Genomic DNA, 18,362 nt, shown 5'->3' on the forward strand with positions numbered 1-18,362 from the left:
AATAAAAAATGAACGAATAAAAGACAAAAGACGATTCAATAATGTAAGGGTAAAAAGCACCAGAGGTCACTCAACTTTGAATGAAGTTTCATCTTAGTCATCCAACTTTATTTTGCTCCAAAAGCATCACTCAAGTTTTAGTTTTGTTTCGATTTGTTCAAAAAAAGTTCCATTTTAGTCATCCAACTTTATTTTGCTCCAGAAGCATCACTCAAGTCTCAGCTTTGTTTCAATTTTCACAAAAGTTTACGTCTTTTCCTAATTCGTATAAGGAGTTTCTTCCACAGTAATATTATTCATTATTAGCAAAGATCATCAAATATTTTAATGAAGTTGTTATATATTTTAATGCTAATACGATGAACAGGGAACTTATTGCCAAATAGGTTGTGATAATCTCCGCCAATGATAAATAGCATTATTCTTTCTTGTGTGCATACTGTCGATGTTACTTAAAATTATTTAGTTGTCCATTTAAATAATAATTTCGTCTTCCAAACCTGCATTAGTTGCAACCATGTCACTAGCAAGAGTTTCGTTTAAAAGTGAGAGTTTTGATGTCCAACCCATAAATCAACATTAAGAGGAAAGTACGAAATGAAGTTAAATTTTGTGAAACAACATTAATGGCGACCAAAGTTCAATGACTAAAATTAAGCTTAACTCGAAGTTGGGTAACCCCATAGTATTTTTCCCATACTATAAGAGCAGAACCCCACCTCCACCAAGGGTTAACTCCATGGGCAGATCATCATCATAATCTTCTTTCTTCTCTCTCTATCTCTTTCTATAATCTTGATTGAATTGCATAAAATATTTAGTGAGAAGGGGACGTTTCCTCGTTTTTCAGCTGTTTGTAAGTATTGATCTTCTGACACATTTGATTAAAGCATTTTCATACAAACACATATCTATCCACATCTTTCTTTCTCTAAAACATTCTCATCTCTCTCTCCAAAAAAAAATTCTTTATAGCTCATATATGGAAGGATCAGTCCTGGCTGCATCAAATGATTTAGAAAGGAGGGTCATATCATCCCTTGTTTGACCAGTTTCACAGGTATTTCTTTCGAAAGAGGGAAATGGATAGAGAAATATATACATACATATATTATTTATATGTGTTCATATCTTTTTCTTGCAGTACTGGGATACTTTAAAAAAAGAAATTCTCTCAATTTCTTGTTTGGGAATTTTTTGAAATTAAAAAAGAGTTATAAATGTGTGGATTATTGAGTGAATAAAGATATGCATCTTTTTCTCAAACTTTTTAGCCTCCATCTCTCTCTCCCTACTAACTTTATTTATTTTTCCTTATCAAGTCAGAGAAAGTTGCAGAGAGTCATTGATTTGAGTCTGACACTGTAAAGAAGGTACTCTACCGTTGGTATAAATCTATAGATAGATACACACAACTTCATGTACTGCATGTCATTTGCTCTCTCTCTCTCTCTCTCTGTCTCTCTGGGGTAAATTCTTGGATTTGACAGAATTTTAATTACATATGAGGTGTCAGTAATTAATCATTAATTTACTGTTTGAAATTTCCAGGATTATTACTCAGTCAACCTGTACAATTTCTTGAACAGTAATCACCAATCACAAATGATTTAATATACCCGAAAGTAGTTTCACAGACACAAAAATTTCTTGTCGATGAGTTTTCGATTTGTACGAAAAAAGACATAACGATTTGGACACTCATTCGAGCTGTTTGTTTTGTTGCAGTAATTTGGAAGATTGATGACGACGTATTTTCATGGAAATTCAGAAATTCAGGGAGGTGGTGATGGCTTACAGACACTGATTTTGATGAATCCTGGTTTTGGATACCCTGACAATCAACAGCCACACCCGCCGGGTAGCAACTTCGTTTTTCTCAACTCCAGCACCACCGGAAACTCACTCAACTTACCCCACGCGCCACCGTCTCAAACTCAGCACTTTGTCGGTATTCCTTTACAGGCCAACTCTTCTACCGCCGCCTCGTCCCAAGACCCTCACGCTCCGCCTGTCCATTCCCAGCATGATGCGTCTCCCTTCCACGGGTTCTTCCCTCGCGTGCCGTACAATTTGTATGCTCCGTCAATGGACCTTACGGCAGGGCGTGAAGTTACACGCGCTCAGCAAGGACTTTCCTTGAGCCTCTCTTCCCAGCAGCCATCGGGGTATGGATCTTTTAGGCCTGAACATGAGGTGATATCGCAACCACTTACGACCACCGTATCGCCACCACGTGCTGGCGGCGACGATGTTAGAATTTCAGGAGGGTCACCGACGCAGTCCTCAGCGACGGCTTCGGGGATTTCGAACGGTGTGAACGGTATGCAAAGTGTGCTGTTAAGTTCTAAGTATTTGAAGGCAGCACAGGAAGTTCTTGATGAAGTTGTTAGTGTTGGTAAGGGAATTATAAAGAGCGTCTCTGAATCCGCCGAGAACCCTTATGGACAAGCCAAGAATATTGGAGAACCGTCGCCGCCGCATCCGGCTGCCGGAGATGGACAAAGTGGAGGAGACACCAGTGCAAAACGTGATACTGAGCTCACTACAGCAGAAAGACAGGAAATTCAGATGAAAAAGGCAAAACTTCTGAACATGCTTGATGAGGTAAGACACAAGTTCACTTATTTCTTCGACACGTCTCCTCGTCTACAATGATTTTTCAATCAAAACAACGACAATTTCACAGTTATTATTTATTAACAAATTAAGCAATCAGAAAAGGAACAAATTTATTTACTCAAATCATTCTAGACGTATGCATTCTATAAAGTTATGATCTTGATGAGTTATTGCTGATATATACAGTACTGCATACGTTTGATTTTGAAGTTGAAAACCTTGAAAATCTAATTGAATTTTGATTTTTACAAGCATGAGGTATCCATGTCAGATGTTTTCTTCTCTCTGTCCAGTTTTATAATCTATAAAAATTCATATTAAGTCTTTTAATTTTGTTTTCCCATTAAATGATTTACTGGGATCTTTGTCGAACACGGTATATTTGTTTTTCATGAAAAAAATTGTTGCTTCATATCCATTTCTAAGCTCTACTTGTGAAATTTGTGATTTGAAGGTTGAGCAGAGGTACAAACAGTACCACCAACAGATGCATGTTGTAACCTCATGGTTTGAACAAGCAGCAGGCATAGGTTCTGCCAAGACATACACTGCTCTGGCTTTGCAAACAATCTCAAAGCAATTTCGGTGCTTAAAAGACGCCATATTAGGCCAAATTCGATCTGCCAGCAAGAGTTTAGGAGAAGACGATGGTTTGATAGGGAAGATTGAGGGTTCGAGGCTAAAGTACGTCGATAATCAGCTTCGACAACAAAGAGCCTTACAGCAATTGGGAATGATCCAGCATAATGCTTGGAGACCTCAGAGAGGATTACCCGAACGGTCTGTTTCTGTCCTTCGTGCTTGGCTCTTCGAACACTTTCTGCACCCGTAAGTCTTGTCTATTGAACCACTTCGTTTAAAAGCCAAATCCCTTAAATATCCTTTTATAAAAATGCAATTGGGTATCAAGATTTACTAGTTATTATTCTTGTTTTACAGTTATCCCAAGGATTCAGACAAGATCATGCTTGCAAAACAGGCAGGGCTTACTAGGAGTCAGGTATCTAATAGCCCATATATTCTTGATCATTTTCTGCTTATTTTCAGTGGAATTACTAATATCGAGTGGGACGGAAATTATTTTTCAGGTGTCGAATTGGTTCATCAATGCTCGGGTTCGACTCTGGAAGCCGATGGTAGAGGAGATGTATATGGAAGAGGTTAAGGAACAAGAAAAGACAGGGCCAGAAGAAATGACTAGCAAAATTGAGCAAAATGAAGATTCAGTGTCAAAATCCACCATTCCACAAGAAAAGAGGCCTATCAAAGAAAATCAAAACAAGAATTTTGTCGAAAAACAAGAGAATCCCATGAACCAGAACACAAATCCAGCAACATTAATGTCCACAGCCTCGACATCTCCGGCTGGAGCCACTATCAGGAACAATTCAGGTTTCAACCTAATTGGATCATCAGAAATGGAGAGTATCACTCAAGGAAGTCCAAAGAAAACCCGCAGCAGCGTAGAAATGTTACATTCCCCAAACAGTGTCCCATCCATAAATATGGATTTAAAGCCCATTGAGACGAACAATGAGCAAATTTCCATGAGCTTCATGAATGAGAGGCAGAGCAGGGGTGAGTTTACATTAATGGGGGCTCCAACTAACTTCATCTCAGGATTTAATTCGTATCCAATCGAGGACATTGGAAGGTATGACGCCCAGCACTTCCAAGCACCGTATTCAGGAAATGGCGTTTCTCTCACTCTCGGCCTCCCACACTGCGAAAATCTCTCCATTTCAGGCACACATCAAACCTTTCTTCCAAACCAAAGCATTCAGCTCCGACGAGGACTTGAAATCGGTGAAGCAAATGAGTTTGGTGGTATGAACGCTCCAACATCCCCTCATTCATCCAATGTGTACGAAAACATCAACATTCAAAACCGGAAGAGGTTCGCTGCACAGTTGTTGCCAGACTTCGTCGCGTGATCACTGGTCGAGGAGAACAACGTTGAGGACGTGGCGAAATAGGCAAATGAAATGACATCTATGACGGGTACTAGGTCGTCACATATAGGGGTGTCATAAAAGGTTACTATAACGATCATATCGACCCAACCCTGTTGAGATGTTGCCGAGGTATTTGAGGTCGTCTTCTTCTTCTCATATTCCTAGATTACTAGGAAGAAAGGGATAGCATTATAGCGTAGAGAAGGCAGACTTTTACATACTATAGGTATATACATTTCACTAGAAATAGGATTTTAGAACATATGATTGAGGATTGTATATTAATTTTGTTGCTGCAGATACATAGATGATTGTAATAATGAATGTGGAAAACTAGTTTATTTTGGGTGGTAAAGAAAAATAATATTGATGAAATTGTCGTTTTTGTGTGTATTTTCTTCGGGATTCGAAAATAGGAGTTGTATGTCAACACTTTACTTTATAATTTTTTTTGAAATAAGTGCTCTCGTTTTTTATCCAATTTTCTACACGAAGCCCTTCTCATCGTTTAGTTTAATCTAATTTATTTTTATTTTTCACACTTATTTTCAATCACAGATTCACATAATAAAATATTTTACACGTAAATTCAAAACTTTTTCTTACATTGTAGCCACAAATTCTTCAAAAAATAATATTCAAAACAATGTTTTTAAATTTTAAGGATGTCGAACTACGGCTAAACATTCAGCTATCGAATGACAAAGTCGGAACATGGATTGCAATGCTAGGATCACGAAAGAGAACCTCTTGCTTCTGTTATATTTTTCAATTATGACTTAATTTAATATGATTAAATTTCCAAAAATATTAAAAACAATGGCGCCAACTTCAGAATTTTTGCCGCCTCAATCAAATTTTTGTTTCCACTTTTCATCACGAAAAAATCTATACGAATGGCGGGGAGTGGAGCATCGAAATCTTCGAACCTACTGAGAGGGAGGAAGAGAGTGGAAGCAGACTGTTCATCATCTTCTTCTTCAACAAATACTCTCAAACGTGCCAAAGACGGAAGTGCTTTGGCCAAATGGTATTTAACTAAAAATACACATTTCTGTATATCGATGCAAATTTATTGATGGAAATTGCAGTCATGAGTGCAACAAAGATGTAACAGTGGCGTTAATTAGCTTGCACGACTGTAGCCTTTTCGCTAAAATCAAAATGAGCATAGGTATACGGCTTTTTTCTTTTTTGGCTTATTCATGTAGATCTGGCAGAATTTTATTGATTAAATTACTTAAATACAGTTTATATGTAATTGTCCTGTTATTAGGTTGTGATGCTACCAAAAAGTTGTACCTGATAGACCGCGAATTTATAGTTTGAACTCCGAACTTGAATCTCACAAATGAGCACGAACAGTCTTCCAATACCTGAAACAAAATGCAACGATGTGTGTTCTCGTCGCCCCTCCGATGCTTAAGTCAGACGGGGAGATTGATGAGAGAAGGTTTTGAATTTGCAGTAATGAAAAGTGTACCTTGATGTTGAGCCTTAGCCAAGTATTTATAGGTATTGGTGGGGGGAGCTGTAGAAGGATTCTACTAGTGAAAGAGTCATTTTCCCCTTAAGGTTAGGTGTTGGAGTTTAATTAGAAGTGTATTGTTAGAGTTCTAATCAGGGAAGGGGTAGATTTAGATGAGGTCTACTTTTTGGAGATTGAGTCGATAGGTAAGGTCGAATTAGATAATAACCCCGACCTTATACAACTCCGGGGTCATAGGTCGAGGTCGAGATTTGTGGGCGAAATGAAGTCGAGTTCGAGGTAGACAAACCTGAGTCATCATAGGCCCCCATGCATCTGAGCTGTAGATCGTGCAGAATCTACGATCTCGGTTTGAGATGCAAAAAGGATGTTGTGGTTTAATATCGACCTCGACACTGTCATTTACCTGCTGGAGATCTGCTGTGTCACGTGTCTGTCATGCGGCTGGTTGTCAGAGCTCGAACTTGGATGTTTGCCACGTGTCCTGTTTAAGGGTTTAGATTAAGCGACTGTTGATATGCCCATGACCCCTATAAATACCCCCCACTATTCATTTTCACTTTTTACTCTCCACTCTCTATAAAAAGAAGCTCAAGTTCAAGGATAGTAGGTTGTGATCGATCGCCATTAAGGTAAGAGTTCGAGCCTTTAAGTTGTTAATTATTTAAGTAGAGTAATGTCGAGCAGTAGCAGTAGTGGTAGTAGTAGTAGCAGTAAGGGGTCGAGTAATAGTGGCAGTAGTAGGCATTCTAAGAGCTCGAGGGATAATGAGAACCCTACTGCCCCAAGTACAGTTGTCGAAACTCCGGGTGACCAAGGTCGAGATCTTGTCACCCTGGCTTTTCCCGTTAGCTCGCACTCTCCAGGGGAGGTGGTGCTGACTTATCCAAAGAACCTGATCGCCTACAAGTAACATGTAATTATTAAGATAGCTAGAGAGTTCAGGGTGATGCCCATTTGTGATGTTAGGGTTCTCGAGAGCACCGAAAATATCTTAGGAGCTCGAGAGGGGGAGGTGACGTTTTTTAGGGATGCCCTTAAAGCTGGGATGCGGTGGCCTCTTCACCCTTTTTATCCACTTCCTTACTTCGTTCTATATGTGTCCGGGCCAGTTGACCCCTAACGGTTGGAGGCTGTTGGTCTATTTCTTTCTACTATGTAGATGCCTCGATATTGAGCCTAGGCTCGACCTTCTGAGGATGGTGTACGATATGAAGTACTTGCTGGGGTTCAATTGTTTTGTGTATTTGTCAACCAAGGGGGGCTTTAGGACACCTGAGACCCCAAGCTCTCTTCGGGGTTGGAAAGAGAGATTTTTCTTTGTAAAACCCCAAGATCCCGACCATCCTTTTAGCCCGAGGTGGGAGATCCCTAGTAAGGATAGGTTTAATAAGGGTCAGGCGTATTTTGAGGTTCTAGAGAGGGATAGAATAAGGTTAGTTAACCACGACCCCTTGGCAGAGAAGATCGATTATTTGCTCGAGGATGACACCCTCGACCTTGCAAATGTTAAAGGCCTCGAGGGTATGTCTTTTACTTTTTATGCTTTGTCGTTGTATTCCTGATGTCGAGATCGTGCTAATGCCTTCTGATTTGTTTCTTGCAGATCTAGAGATGTCATTTGATCCTTCCAAATTGTTGGCCAACGTCCATCATAAGGCCAAGGGGTCAATGTCCAAAGCCTCGGTCCCAAAAAAGGGGGAAGAAGAGGGCCAGGCACCCCGATGTTAGGGTGCCTACAGTGGATCTTGAGAGCCCGGCACCTCTTAGGGGTCAACCCTCGACGTTAAGGAGCCCGACCTCAACGCCTCATAGGACGTCGAAATATGAAGATCGAGCTCGGGGGTGTTAAGGTGTCGTGGATTCAGGCTTCGAGCCTATTTCGGACAGTGCCCTCGAGGAGTATACGGAGTGTGCCCTTGTAAAGGACCTTGTTGATAGGTTCGAGAAGGAGGTCAACATTAATGAAGGGGTCAAGACACTGGAGGCTTTGACCTTAAGGGTAAGATGCCGACCTTAAATGTATTTTTATTTTTTTAATCTTCTTTGATCGAACTGGCCCTGGGTTTCCTTTTCTTCTTTGTGCATACGCTGAGTGTGGCGCGAGGTCTTACTTTGAACGGTATCAACATTTCGAATGAAATTGAGGAGCTTTCGAAGGAAAAAGAGCAAGCTGAAAAGCAAGCTCGTGATCTTGAAAAGGCACTCGAGGCTGTTGAGACTGACCTCAAGAAGTCTCAAGAGGAACTTGAGACATCCAAGGCTGAGGTCAAGGAAGTTAAGCTCGAGCTTCTCCAGTCCTAGAGGTACTTTGGGGAAGAGCTTGCGAAGGCTCGTGATGAGGCCCGGGCTTAGGCTGTTGAAGACTTCAAGAAGTCTGACGAGTTTGGGACCCTATTGGGACAGTATGGGTCGAGCTCTTACCATTACGGGCTTCGTCTTGCCCGTTCTTATCTCCGCACGAAGGTCCCTAAGAATTTAAAATCACTGGTCGAGGATTTGAAGACAGTGAACGAGCTTGCAGGGGAGCTCGAACTTTCGGCCTTTGAGGTCGAAGAGGATGGTGAGGATGATGATGATGATGATGGTGATGGAGATGACGTCGGGACTGGCGACCAAGGAGACGATGTCAGGGTCGTAGATATAGATTAGGTCTTTAACCTTGATGTTTTGAAACTTTTTGTAATATTGCCCGAACTGGGCTCAGTACTTTTGTTTTTTAATCTAATCGATGAATGTTCGTGCATATTACTTGTGTTTGTTTTTAATTTAATCGAGCTCATGTTTTCATTCAATGCACAACGCTTCTGAATTCAATCAACACTTCGACGTTGAACATCAGGCATGTCTGAGCTCAATTCTTGATGTACTCGTCGAGGTCGAGCTTAGAGCCTGTAAGTCATCAAATAACCCAGATGATGAGTTCAAGCTGTTTACTTACTACAACTTGGGTTTTTTAAGCTCGAGGAACCTATTATTAGGTTATTTGTCTTGTCGTGCAAAAGGCATTGGGCTCGTGTGTGATCTGCCTCTTGTGAATTCGATTGTTAAATAGCTAGTCACAGTCATGATATGGAGTTATTGTCACGTATGGTCTTCGAGACTGTTTCTAGGTCGCAGAGGGTGTCGGGTTCAATCTTTATCATGCGAAGAGGCCCGACTCCGAACTTAGCCACTGTTGGTTTTAAATGAAAGAAAGGTCGGGGTTCATGACCTCGGGTTTGTATGTCAGACCCAATGTTACTGCTTTTAGAGCACGGGGTTGGCTGCATGCCCGAGGTACGTCATTACGCCGAAGTTATTAGCTGCATGCCCGTAGCACGTCATTACGCTAACGTTAAAGAGTTGGCTGCATGCCCGGAGCACATCATTAAGCCGAAATTATTAGTTGCATGCCCATAGCACGTCATTACGCTAATGTTAAGGAGTTGGCTGCATGCCCGAAGCACGTCATTATGCCCGAGTCATTAGCTGCATGCCTGTAGCACGTCTGTAACGCCCCGACCCCTAGTAGACCGGAACGCTACTTACTTTACTTAGCTTAACCGGTGGTTTAGTAACAAGTGTATACGTTTTAGCGGAAGCTTACATCTTCGGATAATAATTTAAATAATAATACTTCAAATACTTTAAACAAAAACACTGAATCATTTTTCAAAACAACAAAATGTAATTTATTTGAAGAAAACATAACTTGTTCTCGCATTCTGCGTTATTCAAAACTTTAAAGAAATAACATTGGAAAACATTTCATAAAAATAAATCCAAATCACTTATTCACCGAATTCTCATGGACTCGTTGCATCACTCTCCATCTTCTCCTCCATCCATGTCCGAGGTAGAATTCCTTCAATCTATAGAGATGTGATTAAACTCGTGAGTTGAAAAACTCAATAGGTGTCATAAGTGCATTCGTGATCAAGCTATACATTTCAAAACATTAACTTTATAACTTTTCATACATGTCGTACCCGGAGCACCATTTGACATGAAGGGGTATGCCGTACCCGAGGGCACCATTTGACATACGACCATTTCTTCAACATAGAGGGATATGCCGTACCGGAGTACCATTTGACATACAATCATTAACATAGAGGGATATGCCGTATCGGAGTACCATTTGACATACAAACATTAACATGAATCGAAACTTATAACTTAACACGATTAAACACATTGCACCTCTACCTACCTTGATTGATGTTTTTGAAATTTTGAAAACTTGGATTGAAAACTTCGATGAAACTTGGACGTTGAAAGAAATGCACTCGTTGGATGTTTGAAAACCATTGAGAATTGATGCTTGAAAACACTTCTTAAACTTCTAGGAAAAATAGTTTTCCTCCCTCTCTTTTTTTCTCTTGGAAACTCTTTCTTTAGTATGTAAAAACTCTTGCTTTTGGTATGAGAAAAACAAGTGAAATGAGGTCTCTATTTATAGGTAAATATCCCATATTTTAAAGCAAATGAAGGGTCAAATTTCATTTAAGAAAGAAAACATGGATGCCATTTAAGTTTGAGGTTAAATGCTTCAATTTAGTGGGGTTTTTATTGCCAAAAATGTGGGTGACCCTTTGAGAAAATAATTGATGAAAATAAATATTTAAATTCTAGAGAAAAATGAGAATTTTCATTTCAGGCAGCTTCGGTCGACCGGTTGTAGTCCGGTTGATATTGCACAACTTTCAGTGTTTCCATCATAACTTCTTCTCCCGATATCCGATTGAGGTAATTCAAAGTGCGTTGGAAAACTAACTCAAACAGCTACAACTTTTATTTAGATATCATTTTCCAAATCGAATGTTTCCTATGTCGAAAATGGGTCTCAAATGAGACTAAAAATCTAAAGTATACTTTAGTCATCCAGTATTCATATCTTAGTGCCACTAAGGTGACTAGAATTATTTGGGGTTCTACAACGTCGTTACACTAATGTTAAAGAGTTGGCTGCATGCTCGAAGCATGTCGTTACGCCAAAGTTTAAAGAGTGCTAGTAGAAAGAAACTTGAATATTATTAGGTGTTAAAGGGTAATTAGCTCGAGCTACTAAAAACAAAATGCTCAAGGGTACATAAACCCGAGCTACTGAAAAATAAAAATAAGGTGGGCGTGCAACCCCTAGCACGACGCTATTGCTATTCTACTTGTAATATATTTTTAGGTTATCTGCATTCCAAGGCCTTGGGAGTGGATTTTCCGAAGTGTCTCTAAGGCTGTTTGCTCCACCTTTGATCCTTCGTATGACTTCGAATAGCCCTTCCCATACCCGTCCAAGTTTACCTGGAGGGTGTCCAACTACTTCTGCTCTTCTTAAAACCAAATCGCCACTCCTAAATTCTCGTGACTTGACTTTGGTGTTGAAGTACTTTGCTATTTTATTTTGGTAACTAGCAGCTCTCAGTGAAGCTTGCTCTCTTACTTCTTCGAGTAAGTCAAGATGTTCGGTTGTTTGGTCCTCCATACTGGGTTCAACTCTCCTCAAAGTGGGGAGACTGACTTCGACGGGGATAGTGGCCTCTAAGCCGAAGGCCAACATGAAAGGAGTCTCGCCTGTTGCTGTTTTATGAGAAGTTCTATATACCCATAGTATGGAGGGCAATTCGTCGGGCCAGTCACCTCTTGCGTTTCCGATCCTGATGCGAAGGTCTTGAAGTATGATCCTATTTGTTACCTCAGCGAGGCCATTGCTTTGAGGGTGTGATACTGACGTTAGACAATGGTCAATCCCGAGATTGACACAGAAATTTCTGAATTGTGAATTGTCGAATTGCCTTCCATTATCTGTTATAAGTACTTTGGGTATTCCAAACCTACATACAATCGACTTCCATACAAATGATCTGAGCTTGGCTTCTACCCACTTTGTGAAGTACTCAACTGTTACCACAACAAATTTTAACTGTCCTCGGGCCATGGGGAAAGGTCTAAGGATGTCAACTCCCCATTGTTCAAATGGTGCCGAATAATGAATAGAGGTCAACTCTTCTATAGGGACATGTATAGCATTACCAAACCTCTGACACTTGTCACACCTTTTGACATATTCAGCTGCATCTTTCTTTATGGTTGGCCAGTGGTACCCATACCTTATTAATTTGTAGGCAAGGGCTCTGGCTCCCTGGTGATTTTCGCATATTCCCTCATGAACCTCAGTCGGGGGTTGGAGAGATTCGGAAGGTTTGAGGTAACTTAGATAGGGGAGTGTAAAACTTCTTCAAAACAGCACCCCTCTGATAATACAATACCTAGCGGCTTTGGCCCGAATACTCCTTACGGTGCGAGGGTCAGGAGGTAGGTTTCCATTACTTATATATTCAACTATTGGATCAATCCAGGAAGGCTCTTGGTCAATGTCCATGACTCTCGGCTTCGCGTTTATGATAGGCTCTGTGACAATCTTGACGTGTACTGTTCTGTCGAGTCCATCTATCCTCATGAAAACGAGTCTGGATAGTGCGTCAGCTTTGGAGTTATCTGCTCTTGCTATTGTCAATATTTCACAACTTGTGAACTGTCTCTGAAGATCATGCACTTTTACGCAGTGCAAGCTCATCTTTCCTTTCAAAGATCCTTCGATCTGTCCAACAACGAGCTGTGAGTTGCTGAAGACTCTGATATGCTCTAATTCCAAACTTCTGGCAAGTTCGAGAGCAATGACCACAGCTTCATATTCCGCTTCGTTGTTGGTTGCTTCAAACTCAAACCTAAGCGCACATTGAACTTCAGTGGCCTTGTCCGGGCTGATGATGATTATCCCGGCCCCCGAGCCTGAGCTATCTGACGCCCCATCGACAAATATCTCCTAGGTTTTTGAGGTCTTGCTCGAGTTTTTGATTTTGGGCCCTTGTGGTTTTGGAGTGAGTTCAGCTATGAAGTCGGTCAGAGCCTGTGCCTTGATAGAAGGTTGAGGCTTGAACTCTATATCAAACTCACCAAGCTCGATCGCCCACCTTAATAACCTTCCTGAAACATCTGGTCTCTGAAGTATGTGCTTGAGTGGTTGATTGGTGAGAACTATTATGGGGTGAGATTGGAAATACTGTCGCAACTTTCTAGCAGTTACTATCAACGCAAGAGCTAATTGTTCCACAATGGTATACCGAGTTTCGGTGTCAATAAGCACTTACTGACATAGTAGATGGGTTGCTGCACTTTTCCTTTTTCCTTTACTAGCACCCCACTTACGGCATTTCGAGAGACAGCCAAGTAAAGGAACAAAGTATCACCAGGCCCTGGTTTGGCAAGAACCGGAGGTATAGCTAAAGTTTGCTTAAGCTGTTGGAAGGCTAGGTCGCATTCATCATTCCATTCAAAGATCTGGTTGCCTCTTAGGACTTTGAAAAAGGGGAAACATCTGTCTGCTACCCGAGAGACAAATATGTTCAATGCTGCTACCCGACCTGTAAGCTTTTGGATGTCCTTTTTGCTCTTTGGGGCTTCCATAGATATTAGGGCTTAGATTTTGTCAGGATTGGCCTATTCCTCTATTTGTGATCATAAAACCTAGAAACTTTCCTGATGCTACCCCAAAGGCACATTTTGTCGGGTTAAGCTTCATGTTGTATTTCCGCAGCGTGGAAAACACTTATTCGAGATCAGTGATATGATCATCCACCTATTTACTTTTGACCACCATGTCATCTACGTAAGCCTCAATGGTTTTTCCAATCAAATCAGCAAAGACCTCGTTGATTAGCCTCTGATATGTAGCCCCTACGTTCTTTAACCTGAATGGCATGGCCTTATAACAATAGATGGCCGAATCGTCCATGAATGAGGTATTCTCTTGATCTTCTATGGCCATTGGTATTTGATGGTACCCTGAGAATGCATCCAAAAAGTTGTACAATTTGTGACCCGAAGTGCTGTCAACGAGGCTGTCAATCCGGGGTAGGGGATAGCTATCTTTTGAACATGCTTTGTTCAAATCAGTGAAGTCAATGCAAACTCGCCACTTTCCATTGGCCTTTTTCACGAGAACTACATTGGCAAGCCAGTCAGGATATTGCATTCTCGGATGAATTGTGCATTGAGGAGCTTGGCAATCTCTTCTCGTATGACTTCGCGCCGTTCCGGTGCAAACTCTCTTTTCCTTTGCTTGACAAGTTTGGCTTCTGGGTTTACATTGAGCCTGTGTACTGCAACCTCGAGGTCAATTCCCGGCATGTGTTCAACTGTCCAAATGAATACGTCTTGGTTTTGGGAGAGACAACTTATGAGTTTAGCCATGATGGTTGAATCAAGATCATGTCCTACTGTCACCTTCCTACCAGGCTCGAGCTCGACCAGCTCTTCTACCAGGGCGAGTCTCCCATGATTTTCAAGCTCGAGCTCGAGCTCGAGCTCTGAAAGTTGCATGACGTCTCCCTTCGTTTTTCGGACACTAGTCACATAGCACTGGCGTGTCATGGTTTGGCTTTCTCGGACGACTCCAACTCCACTACATGTGGGGAACTTCATTGCTAGGTGAAAAGTTAAGATAACAGCTCTGATTTTATTTAGCAATGGTCTCCCTAGAATGGCGTTGTAGGCCATTGGAGTTCGGACAACTTCAAAAGTTATGATATGGGTTAGCTGCCGACCTTTAGATCCCAAAGTCATGGGTAATCCAACAATACCTTCAGGGGTAATGACCCCGCCACCAAATCCTTGGAAGGGTGTTTTAACAGGCTTGAGTTGTTCTAGTGAGATACCCATCTGAACAAAAGTTTCATGAGACAGTACTTTAACTGCACTTCTGTTATCCACAAGAATCCTCTTGACCTCGAAGTTAGCTATGATAGCTGATATGACTAGGGCGTCATCATGGGGGAAGGATATTCCTTCCAAATCCTTTGACCCGGAGGTGATATCTTCCGTATGAGCAAGATCTATATTGGAGGAGGCTGGAAGCAGTCTAGTATACTACTTACGTCCACTGTTAGTGTCTCCTCTTGAAGCTGTTCCTCCGACAATAACGTTAATCATGCCTGCAGTTGGCGGTTCACTACCACGCCCTTCCTGTACATTATTCTGATTGTTCCTCGGGCGTTTTTCATGGCTAGTGTAAGAGCCTAAAAAACCCCTCCTAATGAGAGCCTCAATTTGTTGCTTCAGAGCTAAACAACCCTCAGTGGTATGTCCATGGTCCCAATGAAAGTCATAGTACTTGGTTCTATCTCTGTTTTTAGGTAATGACCACATTCTGGAAGGCCATTTAAGCTCTTTGAGGTCCTTGATCTCCAGCAAGATGTTGGACCTTGATGTATTCAAGGGAGTAAAGGTTTCTGGTCGAGGGTTTTGTCTTGGCTTGACCCGAGGAATGTCGTCTCGTTGATTGGGTTCACGCGGTCTCTTATTATCCGGCCTAAGTAAAGGTGAAGCATCCTTTCTTGGGGCTAAAGTTTCTTCCATATTGATGTATTTCTCAGCTCGAGTGAAGAGGTTAGTTATTGAATTTGGGGGAAGGTTTTGACAAAGACATCTTAAATGCTTCACATCTTATGGCGTACGTCAAAGCTGAGACCGCAGCTATAATATGTAAATCTGGAATCTGAAGTCTTTCTTTATTAAATCTGGTTATGAAATTGCGTAATGTTTCATTAGGCCCCTGGCGCATCTGCATAAGTGATGTCGCTGTTTTCCTGATTCGCTTGCTACTTGCGAAGAAAGAGGAGAATTTATCAGCCAGGTTTGCGAACGAAGCGATAGAGTTCGGCTCTAATGTGGAGAACCAATCTCTAGCTACACTTGTAAGAGTTTGAGGGAAGGCTTTGTACATTACAGCGTCAAGTGCGACCTGTAAGTTCATGATATCGGTATATATGATAGGGTTGGTGGTCCCATCACATTCTTTTATGCTGGGATACTTGAACCTATCCGGAAGGGGGTAGGACAATACTTCAGGAGTAAAGGGAGTGCTAGGGGTAAAGCCTGTTGCCCCCTGCGATTTCTGTACTAGTCTCGCGGCAATACCTTCTTGGATGATTCTGGCAAGTTCTCCTGACTCTATCGTTACTGCCCTTGAGGCCGCGGTCATAGGAGGTACACCCGAGGTTCCAACACCATTATCAGGAATGTTTTGTGGAGCTCAAACTTGAGCAGCTGCCATAAGATTACCATCCGGTGTCAGTGTATGCGATGGGTGTGAATTCCTTTGGCTTAATAACTGAGTCAATGTGGTAACTTGTTGGCGGAGCTCTTCGAAAGCTCCGGCGATACCGACAGCCAGTGCTGGTGTTGCCATCTCTGATGATTCCTTTTAAGGGACAGGATGATCTTTAGGGGGAGGATTTGGAGCGGATGAGCTTGCTGGTGGAAGACCTGATCGTGTATTCACCATGGCTTTTGGTAGCGTTTCCTATAGACGGCATCAATGATGCTACCAAAAAGTTGTACCTGATAGACCACGAATTTGTAGTTTGAACTCCGAACTTGGACAAATGAGCACGAACAGTTTTCCAATACCTGAAACAAAAGGCAACGAGGTGTGTTCTCATCGCCCCTTCGATGCTTAAGTCAGACAGGGAGATTGATGAGAGAAGGTTTTGAATTTGCAGTAATGAATAGTGTACCTTGATGTTGAGCCTTGGCCAAGTATTTATAGGTGTTGGTGGGAGGAGCTGTAGAAGGATTCTATTCGTGAAAGAGTTATTTTCCCCTTAGGGCTAACTGTTGGAGTTTAATTAGAAGTGTATTGTTAGAGTTCTAATTAGGGAAAGAGTAGATTTAGATGGGGTCTACTTTTTGGAGATTGAGTCGATGGGTAAGGTCGAATTAGATAATAACCCCGACCTTATACCAGCGTGAAACGCCAAAATCAACTCGGGGGTCATAGGTCGAGGTCGAGATTTGTGGGCGAAATGAAGTCGAGTTCGGGGTAGACAAACCTGAGTCATCAGGTTGGATTTTCATGATTTTGAATGGATTAGTTCAAATCTATACAGGGCTGAAGTTGTGGAAATTCCTTACGAGGTCAAGAAAAACCCGGCAGTAAAGTAATCTCACGGAACTTTTGATTTGGTTTTGTGTGTTATTATTATTATTTTAATCTTTTCATTATTCTATTAATGAGCAGAAAGAAGGCAAAATCAACAGAAGCAAAAGCGAAGAAATAAAAGAAAGCCAAAGATCTGAATACACCGAAACGCCCTCCGACTTCCTTCTCCCTTTTCATGTACAATTTCTCTTCCTTTTATGCTTTATATTGCATAAGCCTGAGCAATTTGTTTAATGTATTTTCATGTTAATTATTACTAGGGAGGACTTTAGGAAAGAGTACAAGGAGGCTAATCCTGACTGCAAGGGTGTAAAAGAGGTAAAATTCTTGAACGCTTTTCAACTATGCGTTTCATTTCTAGGTTTCTATTATGACATGTTTGTTTCTTTTCCCTATACTCACTCCACTGCAGTTTTCTCAAGGAAAATCTAAGTGCTGTAAAATGTTTGATCTGATTCTAACTTCAATGATAACCGGGAGAAAAAGTTCTATCAGGATAGAGCTGCAGAACTTAAAGAAGAATATGCCAAGGCCTTGAAGTCACACAAGAAGAATATGAACAAGTATGTATGTTATTCTTAGGAATCGTTTGGTAAGGCTTTTGAAAAGTTAAAAGCTATCATTTGACCCAACTATCGAGTAGGGATGAAAGTCTACGTCGGTTAGTCGACGATGTAGATTAGATGGATAGTTGCTCAACAGATAAAAGTTACTTCAAAGATAATAGACTAATATTCTATAAGAGTTTACATTGGCTGAAAGATTTGGCACGTTGATGTAGCTTCTCCGCCACTTGGAATTCATCTATTAAAGTGTAAAGGTAAAATTAGAGAATGAAAATCATTTTCTAATTTTTCTTAAAAATCTACGCTCTTATTAAAACCATTTGTCAATCCACTTTGATTTTTTTTATTAATCTGCACAGCAAGTTCACTTTTATTGTAGTAATTGTTATCATAAATAGCTAAAGACAAAATTCTAACCATTCGAAGTCATGATTTTTTGTTTGCGAGGAATTTAGTACACTAATTTTCTGGGGATCTTCAACACCCTAACCATTATCAACGCCCCCATCCAACTGATGTTACGAAATTTCAGGTATCAAAGTGTTAATTTCATATTACTCAAAAAAGAAAGGGACGTGCTATATCCAAAATGTACAGATTATTTTATTCATTTTCCTCTTAACTCTAAATTGAAGTAAATAAGGAATCAATTATAATAAATTAAGAGTGAATTGCAATTTACAGAGACAACTTCACTCAACGTGTTAATTATTGGAATATTTGTTATTTTACTAAAGAACATTTTAAAA

At 40.9% G+C, this 18,362-nt stretch overlaps 2 protein-coding genes and 1 long non-coding RNA gene across 6 annotated transcripts; 2 read left to right on the top strand and 1 right to left on the bottom strand.

Moving 5' to 3' along the window:
- The first annotated feature begins 708 nt into the window (after positions 1-708).
- On the top strand, positions 709-4,970 carry LOC111366040 (BEL1-like homeodomain protein 1). 4 transcript variants are annotated; one of them, XM_022986669.1, is made up of 7 exons: positions 710-856; positions 976-1,060; positions 1,323-1,373; positions 1,729-2,607; positions 3,077-3,450; positions 3,562-3,622; positions 3,711-4,970. In XM_022986669.1, the coding sequence occupies exons 4-7, from the start codon at positions 1,744-1,746 to the stop codon at positions 4,554-4,556; spliced, it is 2,145 nt and encodes a 714-aa protein (XP_022842437.1). In that variant the 5' UTR covers positions 710-856; positions 976-1,060; positions 1,323-1,373; positions 1,729-1,743; the 3' UTR covers positions 4,557-4,970. The 4 variants fall into 4 exon arrangements, with proteins under 4 accessions (XP_022842440.1, XP_022842437.1, XP_022842438.1 ...); XM_022986670.1 differs by having other exon boundaries at positions 1,327-1,373; XM_022986672.1 differs by lacking the exon at positions 1,323-1,373 and having other exon boundaries at positions 709-856.
- Positions 4,971-8,904: 3,934 nt separating this feature from the next.
- On the bottom strand, positions 8,905-13,512 carry LOC111365514. The gene is made up of 5 exons (XM_022986070.1): positions 13,197-13,512; positions 13,003-13,131; positions 12,315-12,846; positions 11,336-12,257; positions 8,905-8,958 (listed from the first exon to the last, which is right to left on the bottom strand). The coding sequence occupies exons 1-5, from the start codon at positions 13,510-13,512 to the stop codon at positions 8,905-8,907; spliced, it is 1,953 nt and encodes a 650-aa protein (XP_022841838.1).
- Positions 13,513-16,778: 3,266 nt separating this feature from the next.
- LOC111365763 lies at positions 16,779-17,940 on the top strand. The gene is made up of 4 exons (XR_002697478.1): positions 16,779-17,045; positions 17,126-17,224; positions 17,308-17,365; positions 17,460-17,940. It is a non-coding gene; the product is annotated as an uncharacterized LOC111365763 (long non-coding RNA).
- The last annotated feature ends 422 nt before the right edge of the window (positions 17,941-18,362 follow it).

The sequence above is a fragment of the Olea europaea genome, chromosome 17, assembly GCF_002742605.1.
Source record: "Olea europaea var. sylvestris chromosome 17, O_europaea_v1, whole genome shotgun sequence".
Taxonomy (NCBI): Eukaryota; Viridiplantae; Streptophyta; class Magnoliopsida; order Lamiales; family Oleaceae; genus Olea; species Olea europaea.